This window comes from Topomyia yanbarensis, chromosome 2 (assembly GCF_030247195.1).
Source record: "Topomyia yanbarensis strain Yona2022 chromosome 2, ASM3024719v1, whole genome shotgun sequence".
Taxonomy (NCBI): domain Eukaryota; kingdom Metazoa; phylum Arthropoda; class Insecta; order Diptera; family Culicidae; genus Topomyia; species Topomyia yanbarensis.
Window position 1 is genome coordinate 467,866,939 of NC_080671.1, and position 22,791 is coordinate 467,889,729.

Here is a 22,791-nt window from a genome sequence, read left to right on the forward strand (position 1 = left end):
CTCTAAAGATTGATAAAAATTTAAATTTTCATAGAATCACTTCTGCTGATAGTCGAATTATAAACAAAAAAAATAACTTTCTCTTATTGTGTACAAACGAAGCCTCAATTTAGCTCTCAAAACCCTTGTGAAGTGACCAAACGGTTCGGATCATTGATTTAGACACAAAAAGACACAAATTGCATACAATTGGACAACTAACAGCAGGCGTGCTATAAAAATGAATATTTTATCAAACGTCAGAGCATCAATCGATTTCTGCTTAATAACTTTTTCCACAAGCATCAGATCGATTCGTGAAGAGCGAGTAAAGGCGCTTTAACCTAGGTTCATTAGCCAGGACAGGTCTCAATACCAGGAAGTTAGAACCAAAGGAATGACATTAACCTTCTTAGCCAAGTCACTCCCAACGATTTACCGAACCCCCTTTAAACTGAAACGGTTGGTACGGTTGTCCACGTTTCTTCCTTATTTAAGGTTCAAAATGATTCGTTGATTAAATTCTTCATTAAATGAATAATTTGATTGCCGTATAATTTTAACTCATCTTCTTCCTTGTACGCTGCCTGGCCGCTTTAATGGTTGTGTTACATACCATATGTGCCACAAACATTAATATTGACAAGAAAAAATGTAGGCGAACGTCTGCAATTTTCCAAGATCCCTACATGTATTGGCTGTGCAGACTAGACTAGACTAGAAACGTCAGATCGATTCGTGATCTTCGAGAGTAAAATTCTAGAAAAACCACATAATGATTTATTTTTAGGAGGCAATGGGTCAATTTTCCCATGCGAAATCCCATGTAAACTTTGAACGGTTGGCGCAAAAGAATATTGTTTTACTGATCGAGCTAAGAATTTGCACAGTTGTTCTGGAACCCAAATAGTACCCAAAAAGTTGTTCGGAGTGGGAATATATTTTTTGTCCCACCGTTCGTTTGAATCACCGTATGGTTGCTTTCATATTCGCGTGGGTTTTTGAATGCTCGTGCATGCGTATGTATGTGTATGAGTAATGAGAGAGAGAGAGCGTGTATGAGCGAGCGTGTATGAGAGTGAGAGAGAGCGTGTATGAGAGAGAGCGTGTATGAAAGAGCATGCATGCGTATATATGTAATGACTAGTACGTGTAAGGTTTCATAACATTTTCTATAATAAAAATTTTGTAAAATTTTACTTACCCTTTACGACTACCACAACTTTCTGTGAATATCTGCTGTTCTCCCGCACTCGTCAGCGGTTAGCAATCGAGGAAGATGGCAGGATAGCGACCCAAAATCGACCAACCTATTCCACATTAGCTCGGCTGCGATTATTACGTCATCGTATGAAGTTGGATGCATGAAACCGAAAATAAAACGAACATTTAATTGAGTGCGGAAAAAAATCTATTCATAAATTCAGATGGTGCTAGTTACTGACGAGGAGAATCCGAAACACTAAAACAAAAACCCTACTTTATGTAAGGTCTTGTGTCCTTATGCACAAACAAGAAAAAGATGGGTGGGTAATGTCTGCGACATAACCGGAGAGATGTAGAATACATAAGGAACACGTTCTTCAAATATGTTAATACTCATTGGAATTTTCGGACAAAAGGTGATTTGGGCGAGGAATATTTCAAATAATTCTTTACAAAAATGATGGTGGTCCTGAAAAGGTACCAGTTTTGTTGGCGTTGTTGGCCTTGATGAGGGAGATGGCTAACGATGAAATTAATTGTTAGCATGAGGAAGTCGCGTAGTACTGGCCAATGGAAGAACAGATAATAATTGATTCCTGAAAATCAATTTTTCTTTATTCATGTAAATTATACATACTTACAAATCTAACAGAAGATTCCTGATCATATTTCTGAATCATTAGTGCGAACATTGTGTAATTTGGTTAAGTACAATGAAAGTTACAAACTTTCCAAACTCGACCTTCTGTTCCTTCAGAAATATTGAAATGGGGTGTCTATATTAAACCGTTAGTCGTGGTCACAATAAAAAAAGATGGGTGGGTAATGTCTGTCACATAACCAGAGCGTCGTGATTTCAATTCGAGACGTTAATTTAAATCTAATAATATTCAACAGAATCACGTTTGAATGGGAAATTTTCAAATAATTCTCTATGGTAATAATGGTGGTTCTGAAAAGAACCTTTGGTATCGGCGTTGGTGTTGATGGTGATGCACTGGATCGTTGGATATTTTTGGCATGATAGTTACGTGCCTGGCGAACTGTTTTGTAGCCTCGAACAAAACGACAAGACTGGCTTCTTCGGGTACCATTACGGCTGAACTTTATAAACTTAGCTCGACTTTGAAATCCTGCACAATCTCACGAATCAGACACTAGTAGAGCCATTTTGTTTGCTACTAGCACGGAGCTGCACAAAAAAATCATATGCAGTTAGTTCACGGGGGCTGCCAAAAAGCTTGAATAGAAGCATGCGACTTCAACGTTTCTCTTAAACACATGCAACAACACATTCGTTTTGGTAATACTGATAATAACAGTAGAAAGGAATGGAAAAGCAGTGCACGAAACGAGCGAGAGGATAATTTAATATTTTTTTTCCATGTGCAAGCTACTTCTTTCCACACAACGTATTATGTTGCTTGTTGAAAATTTGCTACACACCTTAAAATGAAAGTTTCAGTTTAACTCTCGCTAGAACACAATTGATTGGTCCTGAAAAGAACCGTTGCTTTTATTGTAATTTACGACCACTCCCACAAACCGACCAAGTAGGCATCACTGGCTTCATTACGGCTGAGTTTTGTAAGCGTAGCTCGACTTTGAAGTAATACACAACCTTACGAACCAGACGCTGGAATGTTAGCCAGCGGATTAGTTGCTCCGTTGCCCTTTAGTTGGGGCGAAATACTAGCATGGCGATAGTTCCTGATCGGTAGTTGGTTGCGATGGGCCACCAGTAGCTGGGGCACTTTTGCGGACCGTAATCATCGCCAACTGCTTTCCTCCGGTGGACTGGCTGCTTGCTAGTGCTTGAACGAATACGAATGATGAGAAAAACCAACCGACCAATATTCATATATGAAAACACGAGAAAGCACTACTATCGCTCTCCCGCTCGTTTTCGTGCCATTCCTGTGCCTTTCCTTTCCGTTCGGCTACCAATACTAGCATAACCAAAACGAATATTCTGTCTTTCCATCGCCTTCAATCAGTGGCCAGTGCTAGCAAACTTGCATGTTCAGTTTTTCAATAACAACATTCCAACAATATTTTCAAAGAATGTTGCAGATTTGAAAAGAAGGAAGGAGAAGATTTTCACAAATTTAAATTCTTTTGTCTTATTTGTTAGCGCTGATAAAGGCTATTTAGTTTGCTACTAGCAAGGAGCTGCACAAACAAATCGATTTATGCAGTTAATCAACGGAGGCTGCCAAAAAGTTCGAATAAAAGCATGCGACTAGTGTACTTTGCACGTTCTATATTTTATCAATACTAGAGAGGATCAATAAAATAATTCAAATTGTAATAGCGACATGCAATTGTGGCAACACTGGCCAAGAGATTGTGGGGGAACACGCACATTCGTTTTAGTTATGATGGTAGTAGCAGCAGAAAGGAATGGAAAAACAGTGCACGAAAACGAGCGAGAGAGGATAATTTAAATTCTCTTTCTTTCTTTCCACACATCATATTTCTTATATAGCTTTCTGAAAATTATTTGTTATGCACCATAAAATGTAAATTTCAGTTTAACTCTTATTACAACACAATTAATTGGTCCTGTAAAGAACCGTTTATTGTTTTATTGCGGGAGCATAATTCAGACGCACTCCCCGCGGACACGGTGAGCCCGTTTAACTCTTATTAGAACACAGATTAGTTTCTCTGTTGCCCTTTAGTTGGGGCGAAATTCTTGCAGGGCGACAGTTCCTGATCGGGTTGCGATGAGTCACCAGTAGCTGGGGCACTTTTTCCGCCGTCGTCATCGCCAACTGCTTTCCTTCGGTGGACTGGCTGCTTGCTAGTGCTTGAACGAATACGAATGATGAGAAAAACCGACCGACAGATATTTATATAATCGCGCTAATATGCACTACTATCGCTTTCTCGCTCGTTCTCGTGTCGTGCATGAGCCTTTCCTTTCCGTCCGGCTTCTAATGGCCTAACCAAAGGAATATGCCGTCTTTCCCCCACCAACTGCTCTCGTCAAGCAACCCAATGCGAATAATCATAAAACAAACATGTAGTGGACCTATATATAAACTTTTCATTATTTTATTGCTCGGTTGGTCCACCATTTTGACGGCTCTGTGCGGGATGGGCTGAAAAATTTCACTTTTCCGAGTCGTTTTCGAAAGATTTTTCAAAACACATTTTTTTGTTATTAGTGCATGTTATACATACTTCAAATTTTAATACAGCATAGAGGAACATATTTGCAACAAATTGGCCTAAAAATCAAATCATTCTGTTTAGTATGATAAAAGTTATTAACGTTCAAAATCTGACGCGGCGCCGCAGCCGATATTTTGAAACGGGACCCCTATATTGAAACCTTAAATGTATTCTACATTAAAAAAAATTTGGCGTTGTCCAACATTTTCCCATTTGGGAATTTGCATACGTTTAGTTTTGTTATGATTCTTGTTCATAATTAGAGGATTCGCTGGTTTGTTTTAATTAAATCAACCAAAAGAGCCGACAGTTAAACGTTGTTCATGTTTGCAGAAGCTTAGTCGCAACTTTCGTAATTCCCCTTCACGTTATCGTAATATTTTATTTATGAATTCAATCTCGAATTTTTTTGGCAGAATAGTGTGATTTATGTTCACACTAGTCACGATTTGCGTAATTTCTATATTGTGAGTGGTGACTAATATACTAGGAATCATGAATTAGTTCACAAATTCATGAATATTAAAAAAATAGTACTCTCGAAATAGCATTTCAAAATCTTAAAAGAACTCTTGAACAACCCTCTTCTTGGGGCATCTGAAATGTTTTGTATTTCGGACTAGGTTTTTTCAATACATCAACTTATCATATGTTCAACGACTGTATAAATAAGATAGGAAAATTCAAAGAACTCAATAAATGCTTCCTGTTTGCAGCATATCTTAGTTTCATGTGGACTATTGGATGATACTTGGAATATATTTTTGTTAAGATTATTTGTAGCTAAAATGTTCTGTAATGGGTTTTTTGCGGCAAGACCTGGATTTATCATCCGAAAAAGTGTTCCATAATCTTGATAATACGATTAGTTGACTAATACGCTGGATGCTGAAGGTTAAGAGATTGATCTAATCTTCGATGATAAGCATTTTCCAAAACGAAAATCAACATGTAACACTTACACTTCCCCCTCCAAATTACTGAGCACACTGAGCTGAAATCAAGATTCAGGCGAAAATTGGAGAAAAGAGCTAGAATATCGGACAGTTTAGAAAAAATTAATTTGACATGTACAGCATAGAGTTTGATATATTGGTTACAAATTAGTATGTCGCACGATTTTCACAATTTTTTTGGCCTCTTCTACATCCAAATAGAAAGAGCCTTCACAAATCCAATTTCAACCAAACAATCTAAATAATGGCAAGAATTTTTTACTACCAAATTATATTGTGAAAGTATAACTGAACACAAACAGTGAAAGAAGCCACGTCTCAGATTGATACCTTATGAATGAATAAATCACTTATTTCTTATTAATAGTGTCTGTGTCAAATCACAGAGCATCTCAATTTCCAGAAAATACTATTAAGGCACAAGAAAAAACTCACTTCATATCGAGGTACTAATACTATTGTTACTGGAAATCTAAGAGTTAAAATATGAAATCGAAAGTGTGTCTTCTTGTTATCGATACAAATTGTAAATGTTAAACGGTTAAAGCCTTGTTTCGTACTATTTACGCTAAATCATATTTCCAAATGTTGAAAACTGTTCTAGACTTTTTCTATAAGATTCTTACGATTGTGTAGTGAACAAATTCGTAGAAATTTCCAAACAATCAAAAAATTCAAAACATCCCAATTAGAACAAGCCTCGCATAGTAAAACGTTCATATGAATATTTCACAAACAAACCTCTCAGCACGTTGTATTCGATGTCCCGTAGCTCTCCAGATGGCCCATCAACACCTGCTGCAGATGGTTGCGAAGCGTCCGTTCCTCACTGATCTGTGTCTTGACCTGAGCCATGTCCTGCTGCAACTGACGGACGCTAATAAACAACTGGCGCAACGTTGGGGTCATATCGTCGTACTCCAAACCTAAATTGGTGAAAATGGAATGAAAACAAAACAAAAAACAAACTGTGAGATCTGTTTAGATAAACATCCTACAACGGGGCACATTAATCAAGAACAACATTAAGATTATATGACCGACGTATCTCATCCAAGGCGTATCAAAATTCACAGTTTGGTTCGTCGCTCGGGAACTAACGGGTTCAATTTGTATTTTTCCCGTACACCTCCATTATGACCTCACGATATGGAAGATGAGACACCACCGTCTTCTGTTTTGCTTCTTCCCAGAGAGGTGGTTTCACTTTTAGCGCAGATCCGATTCTTTCTACCGCCCGCCCCTATCTACATGCTGTGCATTGAAAAGTAAACGAATAAACCCGCGGGTCGATTCGCGGCAGAAACACTGTTTTTCCCCACGTTCATTGAAAAAGCAAATTTTCGGGTACCTCGAACATGAACACTCCTCACTGATCGTGGACCTATTGAATTATTCAACAAGCAAAATGTAACAATGACGAATTCCGTTAGATCGTGTTTGCATCAGATATGCTGGGAAGTGCGAACGGAGCAGATTGTTTACTGTTCGAGGGAAGGCTGGTGAATCCATCGCAGTAGATATGGTGATCCGTTTTTTTGCAGGTAATAAGAAAACTTATGTTTTAACCCATGACACAATGAGTAAGTGGAAGACCAAAATCATATGGGAAATGAGAAAAATGAGATTTGGAAAACTGATCTCATTCACACATGGTACAATTTTCAAGCCCGCTGAGAGTAGAGATATCGGAAATTTATTTCCCTGGAATCCCGGAGTTTTTGGCCTTCCCGGGATTCCACAATCCCGGGAAATTCTGTTTCCTCTTCCCGAACCCCGAGATTTTTAAATTTAGGAATTCCATAAACTTTCAACTGGTTCGCAGATCAATGGGCGATATATCTCTGAACTCGGTAATGTGAAGACATTTTTGTGATTCTTAGGTACAGTGTCCAAACCTTAAGGCACAAATCTTCGATCAACTTGGGGAACGTGCCATTTGAGCCAGACGCTACTGATTCCTGAAACCTTACGCCAGAATGTTCATATTTTCATGCCAAAATCGACAAATTCACCGACTATTACCACGAAGTATTTCTTTACAGTAGCGTTAGTGGTGCGCATGATATCTCCGCAACCGATAAACCAATTTATGGATTTTTAACCGTTGTGTGTCCGACGCGGTACCCGGGTACCTTTTTAAGTTTCAATTAATTAAAATCCTATGTTTTATCCATAGCTGGAAATTGAAACTTTGTGACATCTTAAAACTTCACTAAGTCAAGCTTTTGGGTGAATAATATTGTTGATATAGTAAGGGTGGGAGTGAGGAGGGGCTCCTGAATTTTTTTACTACGTAACAGGCCGACGTGGGTACCCGGGTACCCACAAAACTAAAATGCCCGTAACTAAGGTAATATTCAACCGATTTCGATACTTTTGACCGTTTTGAATTCAGAAACTCACCCACTTTTGGACTTGGTAAAAATGCATCGGGTTACTTCATTCGGTTCCCGGGAATCCGGGTTTCCGGAAGCAGGTTCCAGTGCTGGGGTACTATTTGCGAACTTCAATGGAATACTAGCAATATGGGTATCAAAATTCTTGGAATTGCATCAGTAGGCTGTATCTCGCGGTTTTGGAACCATTTGGTGATTTGACCCCGGAACGGACATTCCGGAGCAGTGGCCGTGAGTGGCCATTCCATTCCAATTCCATTTTTTAAATTGCCATAGGGTCCCGTAACAATAGAAAACAGATTTCCGAGACAATTTGAAGAGTTTTGATACTCATATTGCTAGTACATTATTAAAATTTACAAATCATATCCTAGTACTGGAACATTACTCCGGAAAATCCGGATTACCAAAAACCAGATCCATTATTCCGGTTCTATTGTACAGAATCAAAAAGTAGACGAGTTCTTGAATCCAAAATATCTAAAAGTGTCCAAATCGGTTAAAGGAAGCCATAGTTATGAGCATTTCAATTTGTGGGTACCCGGGTACCCTCGTCGGCCTGTTAAAGGTGTTTTTTTTGTTGGACACATAACTGTTAAATGCAGTGGAGACCCGATTTTATCAGCCCCTGATTTTATCTTCCCCCGATATTATCAGCTTTTTGACCCGATTTTATCAGCTTCATATGAAAATTGATAATTGGTAGTTTGATGAGCTCTAGCAGACGAAACAAGTTGAATTCGAGTAAATCCTTTCTTGGGTATATATTTCTTATCTTAGAGATCCGAAAAATGCAAAAATAAAAATATATATTTTTTTTAAATTTTGCGCCTTAAGGGGAACTTAAAGTAAATAAGGAAAGGTTGCAAGGCTATATCTAAAGAACAAAGAATAATATTTTAACAGCTTCAGTTTATTAAAAACACAGAAAAATATGTGTCCCGATTTTATCGATGTCCCTGTTTTATCAGCCCAAAATTTGCCAAGGGGCTGATAAAAACGGGTCTTTACTGTAGTTCTTTCTTATTTTAATAACTAGATCTTCAATGAAAGTGTCTGCAAATAGAGCTTAGTTACGGGAATTGGGCTGATTTCTTTAAAAAATCGATTAGTTTTAGTTTCAAAAATTGGGATAGTTTGTAAAAGCTCTTTTGTCTTTTCATCGAATGCATATTTCGTCCAATGTGTAGTACTGGAATTGTAATATCAATTTATTTATAAGAATTATGCATACAATTTTGCAATCAGGGATGTTTAAATTTGTATGAAAAGAAGTACAGAACGCCATGTCTGTCCACTATCCTGCACATCCAAACTCTTTCAATGCAGCTTTCAAGGATGCAGTATTTTTGAAGACCAAGCAATTCGGATACTCGCTTGTAACAGGAAATCGATGATAGACTTCACCCACCGCTGCGTAGTTCGTCCATTATCCGATTTATTTTGATTCAATCTTAATTCAAAAAGTTGTATGTATTTTATTGCTCCAAACAACTTAACAAAAACCGAGCAACTTAAAACATTTTCGTAAAACATTATAATATATATACTGATATAAATGGTCTATCGCAAATAACGCTAGATATCTCTAAAACGTTAATATGTAGAACTTTAGTGTCTTCTACAAAGATATTTCCTATAACTAGCTAAATTAGTAGGAAAAATAAATTTGGTATGACGTTTTGAAGCACTGTCCATTAGGGATACCTGGGTGGTTTCTCCATGTATCCTCCGTAACGGATTCCTCTTGTGAATTGAACGACAACTGTCAACATTGCAAGTAAGCGAAACCATGTCGTGTAACCGTGAAAACAGTTATATTAAAAATATGGTTTTTCATGAAGTGACCCAATATTTTCAAATTATTTTCACAGTGCATACTATAAAAGATAAATTTTGCACATTATATTAAGACTGTTCTATTCCTTTAAGTAGATAGGAGGGTTCTAAAGTTATTAAAATCTGAAAATTAACTTTTAATAATTCGAGATAGAGTTTCGCTATCTTTCAGTAAATTTGTGAAAAGGCAGACTCCTTAGCTAAGGTGGGTGCCTTAGAAGGAGACGTTTACGAAAGACCAATTTGCTTCAGCGAATTTTTCAGTATTACTCATCAGAGAACCCTCGAAAGTTGGCAAACTTCGTGGAGCAGTGGAGAGCTGGGAAGGTGGCTACATTCGATAATCCCTAAGGTATCGACGAAACCTTGGTTCAAGGGGATGGATGTGGGTCGTGACTTTATTCGTGTGATGTCCCGACTCATGGCAAACCATTACACGCTGGATGCACATCTCCGGCGTATTGGGCTCGTGGATAGTGGTATCTGCGCTTGTGGCGACGGCTATTACGACATCGAGCACATTGTCTGGGCGTGCACCGAGTACAGTTCCGCCAGGTCTCGGCTAATGGATACCCTACGGGCCCGAGGAAGACCAACCAACGTCCCGGTTCGAGATGTGCTGGCAAGCCACGATGTCCTCTATATGTCCCTTATATACACGTTCCTCAAAACCATCAACATACAAGTCTAACTGCCCCTTCTTATTTTCCTTATCATTCTCAGAACTCTCTTCCACCTGTATCAAAGCATCTGTATCGAATGAGCCAACAAACACGGGACCTACGGCACGAACATAACACGCTTAACTCGAAATGTAGCTGATCCACATCTGAGCCGTACTACGAAATCGTCTGGAAAAACCCCTGCCATCTTGAGGAGGACCACCCGGCGTCCCAGTACATGATTCCCCTGATGAAGGCCACCCGATTTTGTAATTCATCCGTTAATCTCACGATGCCTGAAACTGAAATAATTTTCTCTCCCTGCCATCTTTGTCTACCCTCCCTCCCCTGACTCTTATAGCCAGAAGTAACACCTCTACCCCCCCCCCCCCCCCAATATCATCGCGAAGCATTTAGCTCTTCTTGTCTCTTCTAGTTTTAACTATTGTATTACATAATCTTGTTGAAAATGCCCAACTCTACTACCCACAAAAATAACTATAATTACGAATCTTTACAAAATTCAATCATGCCCTCTAGTTATTCCTACTTTATGATATTCGTAAAAAATTGTCCCCCTTAGTTAAACATTATTTGCTCCAATAATCTCACTGATAAAAATGTCAAACTATATTGCCACAAAAACTAAATGACCCCCCTAATCTTACGAAAATAATATTATCCCCTTGTGTAGATATATAAGATTGCTATAAAATCGCATTAGTTTCATTTTAAAAAAATCAATATGTAATCCCCTAGTTTTAAGCAATTTAAAATGTAAAACAAAACAAAATTGGCACCTTTAAGCTAACGCAACGTGCCTTATCAAATAAACGATTTGAATAAAAAAGAAACCGTTGTCTTCCGTTTTAATTCCACTATGATGAACAAAATGCAAAATTGCACTTTTCTGTTACAGATACGTATTTCGGCTACGACTTGCAGCCTTCTTCAGTGTATTGTATCAGAATTTGAACCTTTCTTTTGAGTACTAACAGTTACAAGCCTTAGCTTAAGAACTGAAGTTATTGCAATTAATCTATGATTGGATTCCGACGGAGCAGTGCAGCCAGGGACAGTTTACATTGACGACGAAAAATGAAATTTTGAGATATCTTCGTGATTTTGCAAATATTAAATATAAATATGACGTAGATCATCGATCTTAGAGAGTGAAGTTTACCTTGGTCGTCAACGTAAAGAAGAGAGGTTAACAGATCAATTGCCAAAGAGAAAAATTATTCCAAACGCATGCGAGCAGATTGGTGTTATTAATACCCACTAAAATTAAATAGTTGGAAAGTGAAATTAATCTGACTTATTTAGAAGTAAGTTGGATTCAATTTCTCTACAATCGTTTAATTTTGTGCCTTATTAAATGTCTACAGCTAACCTGACCTGAATTCCATACGATCAGTAGAAAAGATTGGTGAAGATAGACTGAAAATTATGAATTTCGTGTATATATAACAATATTAAAAAGATTAACACTAAATAATAAATTATAGCTAAAGCGTTAACACACCGTCAACGACGTTCTAAGAACGACTGGGAACTTTCAGCAACAACATTCCTTTAGAATTTTCATCTGACACACCTCGACCGACATGAAGCATTTGTATGAATCCAAATTGGGGCACAGCTGTATGCTATGCCAGCAACCTGATAATATCGATGACATGGCCTACTCTTTGTGGTTTCACTGCACTTGCACCAATGTGGACGGTACTGTTAAGGATCGTCATTAGAAATGTGTAGCTTCAGGCACGTTGTTCCGGTAGCTAGACTAGTCCGATTTGTTACAAATTTGGTGCAAGTACTCCTGGTGGGACTAGGAATCGACTTAGGAATGGGCCGAGAACGGTTTTTTTTCTTGTCACTCAACTGTCCAAATTTGGGCGAAATCAATTAACCCTAACCCCTCCCTCAGAGCTTACAGTTTGTATGGGGAATCACGAGATCACGACATCGCCGCTAGAGGTCACAGTAAACACCCGAACACGGACCTAGGAAGGAGTTAAGCTTTCCCTTTACCTTTGGAGAACGTGACATTTGAGCCAGACGCTACTGATTCCTGAAAGTTAGAGAGGAATGAATGGACTTCCAGTTTTGACTTAAAGGTTCAGAATTTCCCCGCAAGGTGGCGATAGTGAGCCAAACAATTTGCAGGGAATGCTCCTATCTGATGTGAAATAGAGTAGTTTGATGTTCTACGAAGCATTAGAGTACTAAATAAATGTTACTTTCTCATTTGAAAATGCTATATTCTTCCGCATGGTGGCACCAGTGAGCAAAACTAATTCAAGGTAATACCGTAAACCGGGGTGACATTGATCACTTTTGGAAGTAATCATTACATATTTTTCGACGCAGCACATTTTTTTCAAGTTTAACATTTTCAAACCATGTAGGGGAATTGTGGGAAAAACCGACACCCCACAACTTTTCCTAGAAATCAAATTTTTATTCATTTCATAATGATACAATATTATTAGTACGTTTATTCAAAGCATTTGAAGAAAAATTGGATTTACGTTAGTGCGCCGAATGTCATAAAAATTAACAAAACATTCGACAGCAGCGTTCATACTCGTCTGGATGTAAAATTTCTTTGGTAGATTTTAAGGTTTTAACCGAACGAAAGCTTTTCAAATCACCCCATTTTTCAGTACCTATTATTATCGGCCTGTCCTATGATCAACTAGGTGCATTGAAGACGAGTTTGAAAAATTCAATATTTTTAATTGCTTTTATAAAAAAATGTGCGCTGTTGGGGTAAAACCGACACCCTATGGTTAGGTTAAACCGACACCCTGTTAAGATGGTTGTGTATAGTTGCGATTCATTTCAAAATACTGGGGATCTTTGTGACACTTCAATTAGCCTATTAGAACACTATAGTATTAGCAGAAACACACAGAAATACTTTTATTGTGTTTATTTCTTGTAAGTCTCTTTAAAAATCAAAAATTGGAATTTTTGCTTATCTGATTCTAACGAAGCTTTTGCTATTTCTGCAAAAAGGTCATCAAACCGAATTTATAGTGTTCTCTTGGTTTGTCATAGACGAATTTTATCACAATGAGACAATGATATTATGTATACTCCAATAGATCGTTGATGATCAGAGTCTGAAAAATCAAATCTGAAAAAGATAGTTTTACTAAGAAGTGTGTGTGTCACTTACAAGTGAATGAATCCAATTAGCAGAACGTAGAACGCTTGAAAATCTTCTCTTATGAAATAAAATGACACTGGAGGTTGCAATGATGTGCGCAAGGATAATTTGGAAATACTCATATCAATAAATAATCCTATAGTATAAAATACTCTTATTTATAGTACTACGCTTTCGAACTTTCTTCCCCTCACTACATGATGAAGCAATAAAAAGCACATATTTGCATCATACATACTCACACTTTATTAATCAAGCATATATCTCATGTTCAATAAAGATAAAGATTTTAATAAAGTGGAGAGAAAATAAATTAAAGGGGGTGTCGATCTTACCCCTATGGGGTGTCGGTTTTACCCGCAGTGCTTACAAAAAGTCACTTTGTTTTCCAACCAATATTTTTTAATGAAATTAATTTTTTTAACTGCTTTAACTTTTACAACCAATATTTTTTAATGAAATTAATTTTTTTAACTGCTGAAAAAATTAAGTCTTGTTAAGAATTTTCTGAAGAAGAATTCTGCATAAAAATTATAATTTTATTGGTTTTGTGGCAACTTAGAAAAAGTGTTAAGCTTAAGGTGTCGGTTTTAACCATAATTCCCCTACTGATGTATGGTGAAAAAGATTGGATGGATTTACCTTAAATTGTTCGCTTAAAACTATTTGTTCAAAAATGATTTCAATTTCTAGTCTGTTTTCGTATTCCGGGGTGACTTTGATAACCTGTTCACCCACATTAAATTCTTGATGTCAATATTTTTCATTCAAATGTTTGGTTAGACTAATTCTGAAAAGATATTCAATTATTAAATAGAAAAAATAGATGTTAATTGGTATTGTACAAAGTATTTCAATCTACTGTAAAATTCAAGTGACCAGAATTCGTATAATTCGACCCTAACTAGAATAAAAGAATCTGAAAGCATTTGTAACTGCTACACTTGTTTTATGTCAGTAGTTTATCGATGTATAAAGTGTTTCATCCATTTTAACGCTTTGGAGTATTGAATATGAAAAAATATTGCGAATCTAGTTTTACAGAAAATTGTTTTTAAAACAAGCGAACTATTTAAAATAAATTTAACGCACCCCACTCTAAAGAAAAATTAAAACTCACTTAGAATTTATTACTCTTGTTAAAATCTAAGATTTATTTGTTTTATAAAAAATAGACACTATACGAAGCTTTGTAAAATAAGGTAAAGTAAAATTTCGGTTTTTTGTGGTTTTTTTTACCCAAAAACCGAACAATATACTCAAAAATATAACAATTCAGTATTTTATAAGTTTTCAAGCAAAACTCATTTCAAATTTAAAGATTAAGGTTTACGGTACTCTATCTGTACAATGGTAACAGAAAGCGCAATCTGATGTTCTACGAAGTTCTAGATTATTTCAAATGCTTTCGTGACCCGTTATAAAAATTAAAATTAGTCCCCATAGCGCGTATAAAGCTAAACAAATCGTTGCAAAAAATGTATGTAATGCCAGAAGATTTTTGAAAAAAATACATTTTTGTTTTTTTTTTCGATATAGCTAACGTTGAAGAAACGTAATTGATTTTTTTCACTTTTGTACATAAAATAACATTTTTTTCTGAAATTAAATTAGTATGACCATACATTCTATTCAATTACTTTGACATCTACTTTTGCCGGGATGATTGTCTAAAATGCTAACACACATAAATTCACTAACAAAGAGAGAAGACCTATAATATCAAACGAGGATATGTGTATATTTTCGTACAACTTTACAATTAAAAATCTGGCGGTTTATTTACCTAATAAAAGAAAAATTACATTTTTCATTTAATGACGCAATTGACAGTATACGTCATGTTGAAGAGCAGCTATTGGCGACGCTTCGTTGATGACTTTTCTGGAGAAACATCAATGAGTACGAGAGTGCGACATGATTATATGAAAAAAAATGAAATTTTGCTCCGAGTAACTTTTTGGGTCCCATTTAGCTCCTAGAACAACACTGCAAATTTTTAGCTCGATCGGTGGAACTATATTTTTGCGCCCACGGTTTAAAGTTTACATGAGATTTTTTTGCAAAATGATTCTTCCCCGTTACCTCTTAAAAATAAAAAGATATTTAATTTTCAGAGTAAAATTTTTCAACGAAACAAAATCTAGAAGACCGCGAAACGATTTGAGGCTCATGGAAAAAATATTAAGCAAAAACTGATTTATGCCCTGAAGATTGATGAAAATTTCACTTTTCATAGCATCACTGCTGCTGACGGTCAAATTATATACACGATTTTTAACTTTCTCTTATTATGTACAAAACAACCCTCAATTTATCCCTCAAAACCCTTTCGAAATAATTTAGACACATTAAGAGAAGATCAAAACAAAATTGCATATAATTGGACAACCAACAGTAGTGGTGCTAGAAAAAAAGAATATGTTATCAACTTTTTTGTCAAGCGTCAGATCGTTTCGTGGTTTTCGAGACTTTGTTTCCCTGTTAAATTTGCTATTAAAGCCACCTAACGATTTACTTTTAGGAAGCAATGGGCGACTCCTGAAGGAATTATTTTGTGAAAATTAATTTTCCGATATAAAATCCCATGTAAACTTTAAACAGTGGGCGCAAAAATATAGTTTCGGGGATTGAGCTAAGAATTTGCACAGGTGTTCTAGGACCCAAACGGTAATTAAAAAGTTGCTCGGAGTTGGAATCTAATTTTTGTACCACCCTAACGAGTACCCTTTAGAACACAGCCAGAAGAATTCGGAATCGAAGCGTAACTGTTGGTGGGGAAGAATCCTCGAACCATTGGAATTTCAATTATGTCAGGAAAGCTTGTCCAGATTCTAATCCTGCGCAGAATATCATTCGCGATACTTCAACAAGTAGTGTCTGTATCGATTAACCCTTAACAATGAAGCGGTTTCCTACAACAACACTTCGGATCCGTACAGAATTAAATTCAACTTGATGTAACATCTGCCTGACCTTGCAAAAAAGACGCTTGTAGAATTTATTCAACCGGTTTTATGAGCAGAAATTTGTCTCATGTGACGGGAGACAAACGAAAGTTATCACCATTCCAAAACCGGGAAACAGCCCCCGACCATAACTCGTATCGTCCGATTGAAAATTCAAACATCGGAGAAAACTATCCACGAAGTCTCGACAATTGAGTTGAAGCAAACAGCTACTCTCATCAGAAATCCGAGTCCTTTACGTAAGACAAGAAGAAATGGCATTCGAATCAGTTTCCATAGATGTTCTCTCGGAGAAGCTACGCCAAGGTGAACTCTCACCAATATTGGCTAATTCTTTATTCAATTTATTTTATTATTTTTGTTTCGTTTGACACTTTGGCTACATTCAGAAGAATGGGACTTCCACAATATCCACATTTCCTACAATTTGTTCGTGAATGATATTGATAACAACTTTCAGATAATGACGTGGTTTCTATTGCAGGATTGCAAGATAGTTTTGATAATCCTCCAACAAAGGATTTGAAGCTGGGCTCCGATTTCTCTACGGTGTGAAAAAAAGAGTTGATCGTTTTTTCGAGGAAGCGTGATCTAGCTCGGCTTTACCTTCAATTGGTTGGTAGAAGATCGATCTACCAAAATAGCTCGGGATTTGGTTGGACTCTGGAGGTACATGGAGAGGCCTGATAAATTTTCTTTGAACAATTACTAGATCTTGGTGACTCGTATTAATTGTATCAAACAACGTTACTTTCTCAGTAATTGAAGGTGCTTCCGATGCCGTTCAGCTGGAAGTACTTACATTATTGAATTGAAGCAAATGCAGTATCGATTATTACGAATCGCCTTAAGTTGTAAATATTCGACCCATAGGATGTGTCTTAAAGCGGGGATTCTCCCTTAAAAGACTAATTCTGGAATCTCTTCTCTCGTTTACTTATTCGATGTGAAGTTCAGAGATGCCATTATTGTGTGGCACAGCCAGAGGTTTTGGCATCTACCAGACAAAAAGACAAATCTCTCATTTTGCCAGAATTTTAAGTTTTAGAAGCTGCTACATACACATTTTGGAAATTTGGTTAATAATGTCCCAAATTTCACAAAAATCGATTGATGTACATTCTATTAAAACCAAAATATATGCTAAAGTTCGATCACTTTAAACTTTAAAGTAAAAATTTTTGCCAGACATTTTTAGTTGAACTTCCACATTTTATTTGAAAAATAGTGGCAACCCTGGTGCAGTTATGAATCCACCGGTCGATCAGCCTCTAAACAATTGAAGGTTCCGTTCGAAACATTACGTGCTCATGTAAAGGGAAAGTGCTTGTCATCAATGAAAGCGCGTCAGTTAACAATATAATAATTCAAGATGTTTTTGAAGTAGATAATCGAAAAAACATGATGGAAAAAGAATCGACAAATGTAGAAATGTGATTTTTGCACAGCTAAGCAACCACGTGAGGTGGAATGCACAACTTTAATTCCACACTCTGGCGACGACGAGGACACTGAAAAAGTCATTCGCAAGTACAAAGTCAGATGAAGCTGCCGAAAAAAACATATTTTTGCCTTTCTCATATAGAAAGGTTATGCAATCACTCTAAAAATCGTCAACCTAATCCAACCTTTTTTGACCTATAAAGGCCTAGGTAGGGGTATGCAATGAGGGGTTGCTATTTTAAAATTAAAACTAGCTTAAAATTTCTTAACAAGTTGAAAATTTTCGGTTTGGTCCAGGCCCCCCGAATCGCCGCTGGTTTCAAGCGATGTTTCAGTGTCGACACATAGTGTCTCAAAATCTTGGCTGTCGATCCATTGTATGTATGTGCAAATCGTACTGAATATGTAATATACATTTTTATCGTTGTATTGAACATAACCAGCCATGAAATCGTAGATTGGACAAATGGTGAAAGGCACAATTGCATCACTAGGTGGATTACAACAGGTTTTTATCATTTACTTCCGCGATTTCATGATTTTTAACATCATTTGCCACTTCCTCATTTTCTTACCTGAATGACGTCAATGGATTTCATTTATTATTTGTTGTTATTTTTTAAATAATCTGCAGTATTCATACTCTTCAAATAAAAGTTTAACTGCTGATTTTCTAGGCGCGTGCATTGGCTTGTTTAACCTCGAATATAGTGATCCATCGTACCTCCAAATTTTAAAAAACATAAAAAAAGTACCTTCGCCTCATTGGATTTGGCTTGAAAATTATGTAGCCAGACATAATTGTGGGTGAACGGAGAACAGTGAGTCTAGTTATGTACGGTATGCAAACTAGACTCGATGGCGGATCCAAGACATAGTGTCTCGATCATATACATTTGGAACCACATCAGATGTTGTTTCAAACTGTTCTCAACTCCTATTCGACAGCTCTGACAACGCCACCCACGTTACGGCTTGGTAAGGCCAAACTGGTGTCGAGGGGGGTCAATTAAGGTTGTCTGACGAATTCTTGATGGTCACATCATTAGCTTCTGAATTAGAATTGTCAGACAGCCTTACTTGATTATAGAATTAGGGATTTTTTTATAAAATTATTTATATTATATATTATTTTTGCTTCAGGTAGTTGATATTCGAGCTTGTACAATCCCTTGAGCGTCTCATATATGAGTTCCGACGGAAATTGAGGATTCGATGAAAGAAATCTCTTCTATGAGACGGTCGACCGAGACACTACACAATATTCGATTCAACAAAGCTGAGTTTCTAAATGTGTACTACTTATGTCATACAATTCAGCGCCTTCGCCGGAAAGTTAAGTATGGAAGATCTTTTGAGTAAGTGAATTTTATCATTAATGATATACATATTTATATATATTTAAATACAATACATACGTGTCGATTTCTTCCTCCCGGAAAGGAATCAAAAGTTTTACTGTAATGTAAAAATCCAATTAACACAAACATTACATTAAGGCGGGGCTAGTTGATGGAACGATGACCTCGGAACATGTCTGGCGCTGTACACGAAATGGGTCATCGGAAAGTCAATTGAGCTAACACCTACCTAAATCCATTAACCAAGTTATTTGCATGAATATGTTTAAATACATGCAAATATCTTTTTTTTCCTGTAAATCACTACTAGCTAGTGGGAGATAGAATGGTTGACACACACACACACAACTATGTAGCCAGACACAATTTCGTTGGCAAAATCCGTGCAAAAATACCATCGCACGAGCTCGCCAAAGAAAACTGACCTACTTGAGCCCACTCTACTCTACTTTTAATCAAATGCGAAAAATGTTTTTTTCATTTACCAAAATCAGGCGAAAAGGAGGAGAGGGCGATGTTACCTTCTAATTTCATTATTTCCTCCGCACACTCGTTTTCGCTTCGAGATTGAAAGCGACATTAGTCCCATTCGATATTGAACATAGGGGTGGGCAAGCGAAAATACACTATTAACGATATTTACTTCTCGTTGTTCGATTTCGTGGAATTACGATCTAGCGATGATATTAGACGACTGATGTGCTATTGGTGTGCACATTTCCCGTGTTTGTGGCGTTCTAGTTGCACTTCACTTACAATAAGAATCAATTCTTATTTAAAATTAAAACGAGATTGGATTTTCGTATTATCGTAGGAAAAGGAAAATCGCTACTTCTGCTACTTACTTCCGTATTATCGAAAAAAGAAGCCGGTTTTGTCTTTTTTGTTTTGTTTTGTATGTATTTATTAAAGAAGGAAGCAGCGAAAAGACGAATGTAAATCCAGTGGGTTTCATCGTTCATTGAATAGATATGAGAATTATAGGCACTGCTTTTCATATCACAGACCAAGATTTTGATTGATTGATCTAGTGGTTTATTTTGTAATCTGCCATATACAACACATGGTAAAATTATAACCGATTGACGACCAACACCATATCAGAATCGCCAGAACCTAGAAGACAGAAGTCAGCAGAATCCAATGATCTTCGAATTCACCGAATCACCCATCAACCCAACACCAACATCTAAGATAGAATTTTTTTGCGTTGAGTTACGTTGCGTAATCACGATATACTTCGTAGATTGCAGACTGATGACTCTCATTTCCACCCAGACTACTTGAGGAGCATTGTTTTGGAATAACAATTGATCCAGTCCAAGCGAGAATTTCGCCTGAGCATCACCACTGCGGGCCACGACCATCTTTACCGTAACTTGGGATATGAGAAAGGAAGTGTTGATGTGGTACTTACTTAACGGAAGGCCCCGACTCAGTGACACTCCCATAAGTACCACGGATTTAGTAGTGGGTTGGTTGTTAGTCAGGATTCGCCGCTTTCTTTTTGTCCAACATACTGAAGACAGCGTTTCAAAGTATCGTTTCTTTATATTTTAATTTTGAAATGGCTATTAAAAATCACAGATTTCGCATTCAAAAATTCGTATTTGACTTGGAACTTTTCACCTGAAGCCAAATTTTGTATTTTGGAAACAAAAAATACTCAACAGTGTGTAGCTCTGGCAATACAATTGTTTGGTAAATAACTTCTGTCTAAAGAACTTTCAATAACACCATTGATATGTTATATTATATCCAACACACGTTTATATTACACGATTACAATGTTATCTCACGCATTGCTAATGTTAAGTACGCCATCAAGGGTAGTTGACTTTTCTGCACTTTACTATATTTTTTAAATGCATAGGACTTCTTAGGACTTTAGGCTTTGAATAAATGATACTAAGTAACTAATTTAGATTTTAAGTATCCATCGTGAAATATTCAAAACAGTCGTTTAATGATTTCACCTGTCGACAAAGCTATAGTTTTTTAGATGTAGCGCCTATAGTGTACCATTCCCGGAACTTTTCAGCCCATGTAGTATAAGCGTATTGACGAAAAGCATGAGATTTGTGATAGCCAGATAAACAACTATGAAAACAAACAGTTTGATAGTTTACCAGTTTATTTCACGAAGTCCAGTCCAGTGTTTAATGTCCATACATTTCGTTGATACCGAACGCTAATTATAATTATAATTACTTATACGATTATGAATAACGAATTTGACAAATATGAAAATGTAATACACAACACGGATATATTTTGGTATAGATTAAAATATATGGTAAACAAATGCGCCAGACGCAGCTAAGGACTAAGATTTTGATTGTGAACGTCGTTATCGCAAGAACATCACTCGAGTTTTACTCCATTTGTGTGAACAGCTAGTGGGTTCTGTAATAATAATATCGTTATTCTATTTATCCTACCCGCTATGCTTTCTTTGACACATCAATATCATTTGAAATTTGGTTGCAAAGGTTTGTTAAAAGAAAAATAATAAAATTTACATTAGATTAACTAATATCACAAAGTGTCCTTCTCATAGTTACGACTGTTATTATCTTCGTGGTGTTAAATATGGATATATATATGGTCTAAAATAATCTAACATCGGATGACTATCCCAAATGTTAGTTGCTATATGCGGTACTACAAAAATGGCATTGGTTTCGGACGACATTTATTCATTAAAAGTTTAGCACAATGTTTTGCATGTGTTAACAGTTAGTACGGCAAATGTTATGTGCATGTACGTGAAATACGAGCATAAGTACGATTTAGGTTGACTAGAAACAATAGATACAGCTCTCTTCCTTTATAATGCAGTAGAAAAAATATCTATACGGATATTGTCGCATCTCGATGTATGTTTGTCTTCTTCCAGTTCTTCCAATTACCCTTCCAAGTCTTAAATTTCCGCATTTTGTTTTTGAAACCTTACTTCTAAACATCAAATCGTTGCTCGCCGACAAAAGGCAACATAAAACCAGTCAAAATTGATTGCCTAGAAAATATTCTACAACCTCTACTTTCTCTATCGGCTCTGCCAGTAGAACATGAGTAACTTGTTGCAGCAGGATACGGAATTACGGGACATATCGTCCCTTAGCGGATCATCCTCGTCTCCATTTAGATGTGGGGTGGAACGACGCATTTGGGACATTTTGCTGCTACGACCAAGACCTTGAGCAGTTTCAAAGGACCGATTAAGTCGCCGGTCGTACAACGGTGGCTGCTGGATCGGTGGTCCCTCAGGAGCTGGTGGTGGAGGACTTTCCCGCTTCGGAGAAGGCACCGTCTCTCTGCTGGTGGATCGATAACGACTGATTTGGTTGGCGTTCATCCATACCGTCTGCTGCCGAGAGACACGTGACAAAAGTGGCGTATTGGCGTTGTTGTTCATAAAGATGTTGTCGTAGTTCGATCCGGATCGAGCTATGGGAGGTGTGAATGGTTTGGGATTGCTTCCCGGTATAGCACAACCGATGGATGGCTTCTCTTCAGAATGCGATCGCCACTCGGAGCTTCCGTAGCCACCGACAGAGTAACGGGTCCGACAGGGGGACGCATTAAGTGACGAAATCGAAGCCGAATAGAGATTGAA

General features: G+C 37.0%; 2 protein-coding genes across 3 annotated transcripts in view; both read right to left on the reverse strand.

Annotated features, from left to right (window-relative positions):
* The window catches only part of LOC131686163 (uncharacterized), a 215,034-nt gene extending 213,728 nt beyond the window's left edge, over positions 1-1,306 (reverse strand). Inside the window, exon 1 of one of the 2 annotated variants that reach the window (XM_058970362.1) lies at positions 1,184-1,306. The gene's annotated coding sequence lies outside the window, so the exon portion shown is untranslated. The remainder of the gene's footprint in view (positions 1-1,183) is intronic. The other variant, XM_058970363.1, reaches the window with a different exon arrangement.
* A 4,130-nt stretch (positions 1,307-5,436) lies between these two features.
* LOC131686161 (rho guanine nucleotide exchange factor 7) overlaps positions 5,437-22,791 on the reverse strand; it is a 107,648-nt gene continuing 90,293 nt past the window's right edge. Inside the window, exon 8 of the mRNA XM_058970360.1 lies at positions 5,437-6,247. Within this exon, the coding sequence (XP_058826343.1) occupies positions 6,066-6,247 (182 nt within the window). The 3' untranslated portion in view covers positions 5,437-6,065. The remainder of the gene's footprint in view (positions 6,248-22,791) is intronic.